The 14,088-nt window shown below is 34.8% G+C and overlaps 1 protein-coding gene across 3 annotated transcripts in view; it reads left to right on the forward strand.

Annotated features, from left to right (window-relative positions):
• LOC141325470 (poly(rC)-binding protein 3) overlaps positions 1–9,926 on the forward strand; it is a 30,011-nt gene extending 20,085 nt beyond the window's left edge. For 2 of the 3 annotated variants that reach the window (XM_073834168.1, XM_073834167.1), the window contains exons 12-13: positions 1,995–2,164; positions 6,353–9,926. In XM_073834168.1, the coding sequence (XP_073690269.1) occupies positions 1,995–2,164; positions 6,353–6,713 (531 nt within the window). In that variant the 3' untranslated portion in view covers positions 6,714–9,926. The remainder of the gene's footprint in view (positions 1–1,994; positions 2,165–6,352) is intronic. The other variant, XM_073834169.1, reaches the window with a different exon arrangement.
• The last annotated feature ends 4,162 nt before the right edge of the window (positions 9,927–14,088 follow it).

The following is a 14,088-nucleotide window of genomic DNA, read 5'->3' on the forward strand; positions in this document are numbered from 1 at the left end:
ATTTAACATAAATTAATACACTAGCCCCAAAAGGTATATGGACACTTAGGTCACACTTAAAGGGATAGTTTCACCCAAAAATTAATTATTCGTCCTTATGTCGTTCCAAACCCGTAAGACCTTCGTTCATCTTTGGAACATAAATTAAGATATTTTTGATGAAATTCAAGGGCTTTCTGAACCTCTCGTGACCTCGTCGTGAACCTGCGGCTGAGACTGACACAGATTTCATTGCTTCATGACATTAGATTTCACAGATTTCATTTACTTCATTTAATCAAAAATATATTCATTTGTGTTCTGAAGATGAACGAAGGTCTTATGAGTTTTGAACGACATGAGGGTGCGTAATTAATTTAAATTTTTGGGTGAACTGTCCCTTTAAACTGTTTGAATGTCATTGCATCAGATCAAAAAAGTGAAAATTAATAAGTTAGAATGAAAAATTATGCTAGCACAACCTCTTCTAAGTCATATTTTCAAATACACACAATTGTTCGAAAGTATGGGGTCAAAAAGATTTTTTAATGATTTTCTAAGTCTTTTACAGTAGCTCACAAAAGTGAGTACACCCCTCACATTTCAGCAAACATTTTAGTATGTCTTCTCAAGGGACAATACTGTAGAAATGAAACTTGGATATATTTTAGAGTAGTCAATGTGCAGCTTGTATAGTGGTATAGATTTATTGTCTACATACAGTCATTATTGTCAAAATAGCTGGCAACAAAAGTGAGTACACCCTAAGTGAACTTGTCCAAAGTGTCAATATATTGTGTTAGCAATAACTTTTGAACAGTAGTGTACTTTCACACTTTATTACCAGAGTTAGGGTTAGGGTTAGGGCTATGTGCCGTCAGAAATAACAGTCTTGGGAAACATATCTGCTTATTATACCTGCTGCTTATTGATTTCCATGCACAGTGGACAGAAAACAAGATGCATACTGATGCTCAGTTTGAGGCACTGAGACAGCATTTTATTTACAAGGAAACAAAGGTGCATCAGAAAAAACTTTTAAACGTTTACTTGCTTGTGTATTTAAAGTAACATAAAAATGATCTGAGATGTGAATCCTTCCAATGACCAAATCATCTAACACCAAACAATTATGTATTCATATGCTTTTTCAAACATTGTAAATTTTTATTTCCTCTGCATTCATTTTATTTTAATTTTACACCGTTTTTAAACCAGTAATTTCATTTTATTGTACTAGAATATTAAATTTGAAACCATGTTTTCGCTTGCCTTTTTTCACCTTGAAATACATGCCAGTTGGCTTGATATATTGTATTTTCTGCAATGACATTCATACAGTAGTGTATTTTAGGTAATTTAAGATTTTTTTATTATTAAACTGACAGACTGTTATGGAAGCTTGTTTCCACCACTGAATAAAAAAAAAATTAAAGCGAATTGCAACTTTTTATCTCAAAATTCAGATTTTTTTTCTCAGAATTGCATGATATAAACTTTCAATCCCAAGTTATATTTCAACTCACAATTCTCACTTTATAGCTTGCAATTGGGAGTTATTAAGTGAGAATTATGAGATATAAACTCACAATTTTGAGTACATATTGTCTTTTTTTTTTTTATTTGACCTTATAACTTGCAATTGCGAGTTTATAACTCACAATTCTGAGAAAAAAAAAGTCAAAATTGTGGGTTTGTTTCATGCAATTCTAAAAAAAAAGTCAGAATTGCGAGATGGTATTACACAATTCTGAGAAAAAAAGTCAGAATTGTAATAATCTTTTTTTATATTATGTATTCAGTGGCGGAAACAAGCTTACATTATTACTTTGATCATCAATTAAAGTAATTCGTTATTCAGCATCCACTTGTAGAATCTATTTAGCAAAATTCAAGGCATGCCATACAGTAGAGAAGAACAACGTCCATGTCCTAGAGGTTTACTCTAAGCCTCCTCAGACTTTTAATGTCCAGATGTTGTTTGCCCCTCACCCGTCTGTCTCTCTGTCTCTCAGCTCATAGGCTGCATCATTGGCAGACAGGGCAGTAAGATCAATGAGATTCGCCAGATGTCTGGTGCCCAGATCAAAATTGCCGGGGCCACAGACGGTTCGGCAGTGCGCCACGTCACCATCACAGGCTCCCCAGCCAACATCAGCGTGGCTCAGTACCTCATCAGTGCGAGGTAAGACCTTTCCCTCACATGTTAAACCATAGTTGAGCCAAAAATTTTAATTCTGTCATCATTTACTCTCATGTCGTTCCAAACCCATATGCAGTTTTGCTTTGATGGAAATCAAAGGGAGAAGTTTTGAACAATGTTCATTCAGCACTTTTCAATACAGTTCATATTGATCAAATGTGTCAAATTCCAAAGAAAAATTTACTTTTTATTTTTTTAAAGCACATTACTTAACAAACGACAGCATTTTAGTGCCATAAAAAATTAAAATGTAAGATTATGAGATTAAAGTCATAATATTTCGAGAATAAATTTTCGAAATATTTAGAGAATAAAGTTGAAATATTTAGAGAATTAAGTCAAAATACTACAAGAAAAAAATGTGAAATATTTCAAGAATAACGTCAAAATACTACGAGAATGAAGTCGAAATATTTCGAGAATAAAGCTGAAATTAATAGAATAAAGTCGAAAAAATTCGAGAATAAAGTCGAAATTAAGAGAATAAAGTCTAAGTATTAATAGTATAAATTTGAAATATTTAGAGAATAAAGTCGAAATACTATGAGAAAAAATGTGAAATATTTAGAGAATAAAGTCGAAATTAAGAAAATAAAGTCAAAATATTATGAGAATAAATTCGAAATATTTAAATAAAGTCAAAATACTACATGAAAAATTTGAAATATTTCGAGAATAAAGTCGAAATACTACAAGAAAAGAATTGAAATATTTTGAGAATAATGTCAAAATACTACGAGAATAAAACCGAAATATTTTGAGAATAAAGTCGAAATGTTTCTGGAATAAAATCGAAATCATTCTCGAAATATTTTGACTTTATTCTTTATTCTCTTAAAATCGAAATTAAGAGAATAAAGTCGAAATATTACAAGAAGAAATTTGAAATATTTAGAGAATAAAGTCGAAATACTATGAGAAAAAATGTGAAACATTTTGAGAATAAAGTCGAAATGAAGAGAATAAAGTCCAAATGAAGAGAATAAAGTCGAAATATTTCGGGAATAAAATCTAAATTATTCTCAAAATATTTAGACTTTATTCTCTTAAAGTTGAAATTAAGTAGGGATGCACGATATGAAAATTTTTTACCGATACCGATAGCCGATAATTAAGTCCTTCTTGTGGCCGATACGATACCGATACCGATACCGATACGTTCATATTTTTATATGATAATTTTGTGCACCCAGGAGAATACAAAATCTGAGATAAACTAATGAAATGTATATTACTGTATATATCTGGGTCTAACAATCATAGCAAACATCAGTCCTGACTCTTCAAAAATGTTTTTATTTTTTGTGTAAGGCACCACAATTCTAAATAAAATGCTTTGACATTTGTCAACCTGGAAAAAATGAAAAGTGCATCATGGAGTAACGTCAGATGTCCAAATGTCCGTTAAAGCTTATTATTGATCATATTATGAATGTTTGCAGCAACCAAATCGTACAAGGCGGGGAATAAAACATCAGAATCGAGATAAAAACATCAACTTTTCAGAATGCCGCAAGTGCAACGCAGGTCATGTGACATGAACCAACCAATCAGCTTCACCCGTTTCCTTAATAACATTGAAAGCACTGTCAAGGTGGAGAAACAGCTTATCATAGCTGTACAGGAATAACCATTTTTAAATAAATGTAATAACAGAGCTACTGCAAGCGATTTTTAATGCTGAAAATCCATTTATCCTTTGCTGAAAGTTCCGTGTCTTTATGGAGAGCGCAGGTCATGGTTGCTTAGCAACGGCAGACGCCACAGCAGAGCAGGCTACAGAGTGGTTTGGAAAGAAAGAGAAAGTGGCGCGCCTAGCGTTTTCCACGCGTTTTTAGGCGTGACATGTGAACGGCCCAGATTCACCGCGATGACGACCTCTGAAGTGAGATTTGTTGTGTTAAAACTTGACGGCTTTTTACCTCCTCTCAGAATCCTTGCTAAACATGTGTTGCAAATAGCAATAGCATCGTCCTCCTCTGCCACCGTGAAAAACTTCCAGACCGGCGAAGGCGATGAGGTCGACACAGATGATGACGTATTAAACGCGACAAAGTCTGAGAGTCACTGCAGTTTACAGCTGCAGTCACTTGCACTCGGAAAGCAGATGAATCTCAGATAAACCAGACTGATTGATTGATTTACCAGCAAGAGTACTTTATCGGATCGGATTTCATTTATTTATCGGAGCAATAAAAATGATGTCATTTTTACCCAAATCGGTCGATAATTTATCTGTCCGATAAATATCGTGCATCCCTAAAATTAAGAGAATAAAGTTGAAATATTACGAGAAGAAATTTGAAACATTTCGAGAATAAAGTCGAAATTAAGAGAATAAAGTTGAAATATTACGAGAATAAAGTCAAAATTAAGAGAATGAAGTCGAAATTAAGAGAATAATGTTGAAATATTTCGGGAATAAAATCTAAATCATTCTCAAAATATTTCGACTTTATTCTTTTAAAGTCGAAATTAAGAGAAAAAAGTCGAAATATTATGAGAAGAAATTTGAAATATTTAGAGAATAAAGCTAGAAATACTATGAGAAAAAATCTGAAATATTTAGAGAATAAAGTTGAAATTAAGAGAATAAAGTCGAAATATTTCGAGAATAAAGTTGAAATTATGAGAATAAAGTCAAAATATTACGAGAATAAAGCTGAAATTAAGAGAATAAAGTCAAAATATTACGAAAATAAAGTCAAAATGTTGAATAAAGTCAAAATACTACAAGAAAAATTTTAATTATTCTCAAAATATTTCGAAATACTTATTCTCAAAGTATTTCGACTTTATTCTCGAAATACTTCGACTTTATTTGTGTAATATTTCAACTTTATTCTCAAAGTATTTCGACTTTATTCTCATAGTATTTCGACTTTATTCTAGTAGTATTTTGATTTTACTCTTGAAAAATTTTGACTTTATTCTCATAGTATTTCGACTTTATTCTCAAAATATTACACCTTTAATCTCGTAATCTTAGTTTTTTTTTACATTAACATTGTACTCAATATTCTATTTATTAAAGCCAAGTATGAATTTCAACAAGCTAGTGTTTATGAGCATTTTACATTTATTCCAAAATAATAACTCAAGGCAGTAACAATTTAAACAATATTTTATTTGTAAACTTATTTTTAATAGCTAACTTTTAACTATTTTTGATTTTTTGAGATTCATCAATAATCAAAGCTCTGTAAATGTTGGTCACAGACGTGGAGATCCAACTTAAATTTCACCAAGCTGATTACTCACTAAAAACTCATTTTTCATGACATTTTAATTCTTATTTTGATGTGCGAGTTGTTTACTTACTTTTACTTTTTTTAATTAGTCTTCCCATTAACACCATTTTATTGTTCATTCAGACTAATTTGCATATGTGTAACGTGCACAGACACAAAAGGCGTGATTTATCGCATGAACCAATCACATCATAAATAATCATATCGCGATGAAGGCACGTTTTAACGGGTCTGTTAAATCTCAGTAGGCTCATGGGAGGCGAGAGAGATGCAGTAACTTTACCCACTGGTGACGCTATTAGACAATGTTTCTTTAGAATAACAAATGACTTATATGTAATGTTTGCCTTTGCTTTAATTTTGTACAAATATTTTTTCTCATTCATTTCACATTGAGGAGACACTACCTCCCTTGCCTACTCTGAGGAAACTGGATTATTGATTAAATAATGTCAATCTATATTTGATTCAAGCGTTACATTTGATCTATCTTGAATATAGTGCAAGCTGGCTAAGAGCAACCATTACATTCAACAACATTTCTCCTTACAGAAAAAAAGAAAGTCATGAGAGCGAGTAAACATGATGACAAAACTTTAATTTTTGGATGAACTATTCCTTTCCCACAATCTGTTTTACATAACAGCATAATACATAGGAATCAGACAGCAGTCATGTGGTCTTTTTCATCTCACCCATTTGGCACTCCTTTATTAATTCTCATCCAGGCATGTTGAACCCTTATTATTATTCCTTCTTGTAACACATAACAATCCCTAAATTGATTATTCTTTTCTCTATTTCTCTCACCCCCTCCCATGTCACTCTCTCTCCTTATGTGTGCATCCGTAACCCCTCTATTAACCCCGCACTTGTCCTCACGCCCCTTGTTTGCGTGCATCTGATTGTGTGTTTGCAGTTTAGAGATGGCTAAACTGAGCATCCAGGCTGCGTCATCTTCCTCTTCCAGCACGCCTATCGACCTCAGCCTGGGCTTCTCCCAGTCCGTCCCTTCCACCTCCACCGCCTCTTCCATGGCTGTCCTGGCTGCTCCCCACTCTGCTATTAACGTCCACTCCCCCCAATCCATCTCCTCCATCCCCAGCGCCCACTACGCATTGCCTGTTTCCAGCCTGCTTGGCATGAAAACAGTCCCTCTGCTGGCAGTGCACACAGCCACCTCCGCAGGCCTCCCAGCCGGCCTCACACCCTACACCACAAAGATCCCCACCTCGTCCAGCATCAAAAAATCAGAGCGGCAGAAGTTTGCCCCGTACTGAGCGGCCATGGTGTTTAAACTCATCAGTAATGTTTTGTTTGTTTATTATTCATTCAAGTAGATTGAAAGTGTTTCCCCCTGCCCCCTATTTTTCAAATGTTTCTGTGCAATATTTCACAAATAAGGAACAGTGAGTGCGTGACAAGATTAATCGCTCCTTATATTGTCTTCCATTTTGTGTGGCGTTTCATTCGGAAGTGTTTGAGATATTCATCTCGCACCATATAATTTATCTGACACTGGACCTGTTTTTGTTTTAAGAAAAGCCAAAGCCAGCAAGAACTTGATTTATTGGTACTATGCAGCTCACAGTGTTGCGTGTGTGTTTTTTAAAAGTATACAGATCTTGGAGTGATCTTTAATGTGCTGATTAGAATGGCGGTCATCTTCGTTATTGTAAAATACACAATATACAAAGTCATTTAAAAGACAGTATGATGCTTTGCCTCTCATACTAATGTTGTTATTCAGACTTTGACCTAATTTATTAATATAACAATATATCAGAACATATTTTTTGCAAATACGTTTTAATTATACGGCAGAGACACCAAGGCACATCTTAGCACTAACTAGGAAAACTGTCCTGTTCTTTTAATGGATGGATACCGTGGATAACATAATGATCCCTTTGCGAATGACCTTCATACTAAAATATATTTAGTAGCTCTATATTGTCATGTATTAAAATTTACAGTTGAGGTCAAAAGTTTACATACACCTTGCAGAATTTGCAAAATGTTAATTATTTGACCAAAATAAGAGGGATCATACAAAATGCAAGTTGTTTTTTGTTTAGTACTGACCTGAATAAGATATTTCACATAAAAGGCGTTTACAAATAGTCCACAAAAGAAAATAATAGCTGAATTTATTAAAATGACCCCGTTCAAAAGTTTACATACACTTGATTGTTAATACTGTGTGGTTACCTGAATGATCCACAGCGGTGTTTTTTTTTTTTTTTTGTTTAGTGATAGTTGTTTATGAGTCCTTTGTTTGTCCTGAACATCTAAACTGCCTGCTGTTCTTCAGAAAAATCCTTCAGGTCCCACAAATTCTTTGGTTTTTCAGCATTTTTGTGTATTTGAACCCTTTCCAACAATGACTGTGTGATTTCACATTGAGGACAATTGAGGGACTGCACAACTGATGCAACTACTACAGAAGGTTCAAACGCTCATTGAATGCCCAGAAGGAAAAACAATGCATTAAGAGCCAGGGGTAAAAACTATTTAAATTTGAAGTTCAGAGTAAATTTAACTTATTTTGTATTTTGGAAAATGTGTAAGTATCTACAGTTGTTCTGAAGGGGAGTACCAAATGAAAAAATATGATATTGAGGCAAAATAAGAAAAAATGTACACATCTTTATTCTGTTCAAAAGTTTTCACCCTCCGGCTCTTAATGCATCATGTTTCCTTCAGAAGCATCAGTGAGCATTTGAACCTTCTGTAATAGTTGCATATGAGTGCCTCAGTGTGAAAAGATGGGTCTCAAAATCACACAGTCATTGTTGAAAAGGGTTCAAATATACAAAAATGCTGAAAAACCAAAGAATTTGTGGGACCTGAAGAATTTTTCTCAAGAACAGTTTAACTGTTCGGGACGAACAAGGGACTCATTTAGGTAACAACACAGTATTAAAAATCGAGTGTATGTAAACTTTTGAACAGGGACATCTTTAAAAATTTAACTATTTTCTCTTGTGGACTATATGTAAACATCTTTTATGTGAAATACCTTTTTTAGGTCAATACTAAATGAAAAATAAATAAATAAATAAATAACATGTATTTTGTATGATCTCTCTTATTTTGGTAAAATAATTAACATTTTGCAGATTCTGCAAGGTGTATGTAAACTTGTGACCTCAACTGTATTTATACTGTATATATATACATATATATGTTTTCAAAAGTAAATAATTGGCTTTTTAATTGTCACTGTATTAACAGAAAAAAATACCTGAAAATATTTACTTTGTATTAGGATTACAATGAATCCATTTTTTCTACCAACTAATCTAGTGCTGTTAGATGTATAAACCTGAGAAACATTTTTAATTCAAATGTATGTGTATAGTCATTTTCACATGGAATATTGTTACAATTCCAAATAAAAATATATATTTAATATCTTAAGTTAACATTTTAACTTTAGTAGTCCTTATTATTCAAAAGTTTGCCATCAGTAAGATTGACTTTTATTGATTTAGCACAGATGCATTACATTGATTAAAAATGACAGTAAAGACATTTATAATGTTACAAAAAGATTCTATTTGAAATAAATACTATTCTATTTTCAAATAAATAGCTCATTTGAACTTTCTATTCATCAAAGAATTGTTTCAACAAAAATATTGAGCAGCACACCTGTTTACAACATTGATAATAGTAAGAAATGTTTCTGGATCACCACATCAGCATATTATGATTTCTAAAGTGTGTTTAAAAATGATTCTAATAGATTTTTTTTTTCACAGCATTACAGTTTATAGTGTAGTTTTAATCAAATAAATGCAGCCTTGCTAAAGCAAACAAGTTACAAGAAAAAATCCTGTCATACTTTTAAATGGTAGTGTATGTGTTTTAAATATTTTTTGTTATTTATCTCTAATTTCCATGGACCACTAGTCTGTGTAGGGGTCCCAGGTCACCACCTTAAAAAGCTCCAGCAGATCCAACACTTTGTGTTTATAAATTACATGTTTTTGTTCTCTCAGCTAAGATAACCGATGACACTATGAAACTGACACAGCAGACCCGTGCTTCTCATGCCCAGCGGGGCTAATTATCAGAAGTATAACTGTTTTCAACAATAATTTGATCTGTTCTTCTGTATCTGATTGTGTGTTTTCCTCCTAGGCTGTCCTCAGTGATAGCAAGTCTGAGGCCACAGTAGTGCAACATTTACAGCTCTTATCATTAATCTGTGATTGGATTACCCTAAAGCCATAGTGGACTCTTACGGACTCAAGAAATCCTGGCTTCACGATGAAAATTGTTTTCTAACTTAAACAGATGCGCTGTAACTGTAGTTTTTTTTTAATGTGTCAAGCGTTAAATGTATTTGTGTTTGTTTTTAGATTGCTTTTTGAAATTCTGTACACGTCTTTCAGTTAATGTATCAAATCAATGTGTTTTGACGTTAAATGTAGAATATTAGAAAAAAACATTCTTTAATTAAACAACAGCTTTTTTTATTAGTACACACAGAGTTTCTACTTTCATTTCATATATTTAAAGGTGTTCTATTATGCTCTTTTACAAAGTCTTTATTTTGTTTTGGGGCGCACTAAAAAATGCTCTCATGCTTGGTGGTTTGAAAAATGCATTATTTTTCACATAATTTACATTATTACAGTAGCTTTCTCCCCTGCCTGGCACAAATGGCTCGATTAGTTCCGGGTTTGATGAAGGCCCACCTTCCGAAAAACTAAATGTGTTGTGATTGGTTAGCAGTCCCACTGCGTTGCAATTGGAGAGCAGCTTAGATGGCGTTTCAGTCCTGCCACGCCCCTTCCCAAAGCAGCAAGCTAGATTAAAGTGATTCTTACATTTTAAATATGGATATTTTTCTTACAAAAACACATCAGTTTGCTGTTGTATCCGTTAGATTTCTTCTTCTTATTATTATTCTTCCGCTCTTGAAGTCTATGGCAGCCCATAGAACCGCTTGTGGGAAAGTTGTATAATTTGGCACACTGATAGAGGACAGTCTCAACATTAACCATAGCAAGTTTGGATTCTCTAACTCTCTAGCGCCACCACTTGTCCAAAATTTCACTTTCTTTTTGCTAATAACTTTTGAACCGTAAGCCACAAAATCAAAATTCCTTTTTTTCTCTGAATCCTTGGGTCATGCCGAGTCGAATGAACACTAAATGGCAAAAAGTTATGGAATTCAAGTTGATTGGACAAACCGTTCTCAAATAACGTGCTAATTAATTCTACGAAAAGTGTGCAAAAATGGATGTGAGGCCATATCTCCGCAATGCTTTGGAGTATTGAGACCAAACTTGGTGTGTGTTATTACAAGCACGACCTGAGGCTACCTGCAGTGTTTCGTCACAGTGCCACCTAGTGGTCAGGAGATATGAAAATTGGGTATTTTTGCTTATAACTTCTCAATGGTTTGGCCAAAAATCTCGAAACTGGTCTCGTTAGATTCGGAGGAGCATGCCGAGTCCAACCATATCCAATTTTCCCATTTTGGGCGTCAGCCATTTTGAATTTTGTCAGAAAATGCTATATTTTCCAATCGCATTGACACGTTATGAAACTCGGTATGTGTCTTCAGCACCAAGCCCTGACAGTGCTCAAAAAGTTTGGTGGCAGCGCCACCTTGTGGTCAAAGGTTATAACGAAATTTTGAAAAATGCTAATAACTTATGGGGAAAATGGCTTATTGTAATGAAATTGATCTCAAAATATTCCTTGGGTCAGGCCGAGAACATTGATACCAATTTTGCCAAAATTGGCCTAACTTCCTGTCCGCCATTTTGATTATTGTTGAAAACCTACTTTTTCCGAACTCCTCCTAGATCGTTAGTTGGATTTTCACCAAATTTGACACGGATCATCTTCAGACCATGCTGACAAAAAGTTATGGATTTCGTGTCGATATTCGAAACCGTTTTCATTTAACACATCAACGTATTTGCTGAAAAGATGCCAAAGCGCATCTGAAGCTGTATTTCTGCAAAACTTTGAGATATTTGCACCAAATTTTGTATGTGGCATTATCACCTCACAGTGATTACACCACATCAATTTGGTAACAGGGCCACCTATTGGTCAAGAGTAATAAACCATTTATTAACCATTAATTATGACATTTCCAAAAATGCTAATTACTGTAGATAGCATTAGCCTATTGTAATGAAACTGGTCTCAAAATATTCCTTGGGTCATGCCGACAACATAGATACCAATTATGCCACAGTTGGTCAAACTTCCTGTCCGCCATTTTGATTTATGTTGAAAACCTACTTTTTCGGACTAGTCCTAGTGTCACCAACGCGGTCTCTGTGGCTCCCTCTGACCGCCGCCAGCGGGAACCCTCCCCGGAATATTAGACTACATTTCCCATGACCCCGTACCTGAGACTCGCGCCTCTGTTTCCGGTTCACCGGTTCACTTCCTTTTGGCGGCCATTTATAGACTCGCTTCGCGGGGAGTTCCTCGCGAAGTTTTGCTAGTCTCACTACTATCCTAAGCGTTTATCCACTGCATTGATTCTTGTTGCCGACTGGACTGTTTATTCTCCCTGTGATTGCTTGCTTGTTTCCCTCGACCCCCCGCCTGGATTTGACTACGCTATTTGGATTATCTGCATTGCTCTGTTTACTGGTGATAGACCTTGCTTGTTTGACTACGCTAATAAAGTTGTTTTGCACATGGATCCTCTGCCTCCGACTCAGTCCATGGAGGGCTTACACCTAGACCGTTTGTCTGATTTTCACCAAAATCGAGTCAGATCATCTTCAGACTGTGTTGACAAAAAGTTATGGATTTCAAGTTGATAGATGAAACCGTTTTCGTACAGCGCCTCTACAAATTTTAGGCTTGATGCCAAAATGATTCTGAGGCCTTATCTCTGTAAAGCTTTGACATAATGACACCAAACTTTGAGTGTGCCTTTGTCACCTCACACTAAACACACCACATCGATTTGATAACAGCGCCACCTGTTGGTCAAACGTAATAAGCCATTTAATCATATCAGTAGGCGTTCTAAATCATTTTTCTGTCGTTTTGACTAAAATCATCCTAAAATGGCTTCTTTTTACTTATTGTTGCAGTTGGTCTGCTGTTCCTGCCATCATTAGCTCCTCATTTTCCCCTTTGAATGCTTGGCCCCATAATTGCTGCTTGCTTTACCCTGTCACAGAAAACTGGCCTGTCACTTAACATCCTCCACATTTAATTTAATTTAACATCCTACCGTATTGGAGAGAAAAGTAGCACGTTGATCTGCCATTCATGGGTCTTTCATGTCAAAAACTTTGCTCATTTATGCTCATATTTTCTGCATAATGATGCATTTAAAAGTTAACAACCAAATGAGTGTTTCTAAAAGTTCACATCGCTGTTGCAGATGAAATATAACACAAATAACATTACATAAATATATTTTTTTACCAGGTTAAATGTGGATTATTAGTAACTTAAACATTTCTGCCAAACCACGGGTCGCGCACATCTGCCATGCTTGTAGTTTTTTAACACGTTTTATTCTTGTTTGTAGTTTCGGACCGAATCCTTTGCCAAAGAGCAATGGATTGTGAGCAATATTAGCCATTAGAGTGTGCACGGATCCACACTTCAAAAATCGACTTGAAATAGTAGACCATCCAGGGACTTTTGCCATACTCTTTTCAGCATACTAAGATTTGGGACACAGTTATTGTAATGTCACATACTATTTGTGACCCTGGACCACAAAACCAGTCTTAAGTCGCTGGGGTATGTTTGTAGCAATAGCCAAAAATACATTGCATGGGTCAAAATTATTGATTTTTCTTTTATGCCAAAAATCATTAGGAAATTAAGTAAAGATCATGTTCCATGATGATTCTTTGTAAAATTCCTACTGTAAATATATCAAAATGTAATTTTTGATTAGTAATCTGCATTGTTAAGAACCTAATTTGGACAACTTTAAAGGTGATTTTCTCAGTATTTTGATTTTTTTGCACCCTCAGATTCCTGATTTTCAAATAGATGTATCTCGACCAAATATTGTCCCATCCTAACAAACCATACAGCAATAGAAAGTTTATTTATTGAGTATTCATATGATGTGTACATCTCAGTTTTGTAAAATTTAACCTTATGACTGGTTTTGTGGTCCAGGGTCACATTTAGGGTGGATAGTATGAACATTGGGACGCAGGGAGCGTATGCCGTTTGCATCCAGAGGATGTTCTCCAAAATGGCACTATGGTGATGCAGATGAGACGAATTGTTAAATAAAGTCGTTACTTTTATTTTCTTTGCGTACAAAAAGTATTCTCTTCTCTTCATGAAAATTCTGATTGAACCACTGATGGCAGATGGACTATTTTGACGATATCTTTCATACTTTTTTTGGTCTTGACAGTGGTATTTACCTGGCAGTCAATGGGACAGTGACAAGCCTCCCGGTTTTCATCCAAAATATCTTAAATTGTGTTCCAAAGACGAACGAAGATTTTACGGGTTTGGAACGACATGGGGGTAAAGTGATAAATGACAAAATGTTTATTTTGGGGTGGAGTAACCCTTTAATGAAATTAAACATGTCCCTGTTTCATTGCATTTTTTTAGTGCCTGACCTGTTGTGATTGAAGTTAAAAGGTAAAAGCAGAGTTTTGACGGCACTCCAGA

This window comes from Garra rufa, chromosome 2 (assembly GCF_049309525.1).
Source record: "Garra rufa chromosome 2, GarRuf1.0, whole genome shotgun sequence".
NCBI lineage: Eukaryota > Metazoa > Chordata > Actinopteri > Cypriniformes > Cyprinidae > Garra > Garra rufa.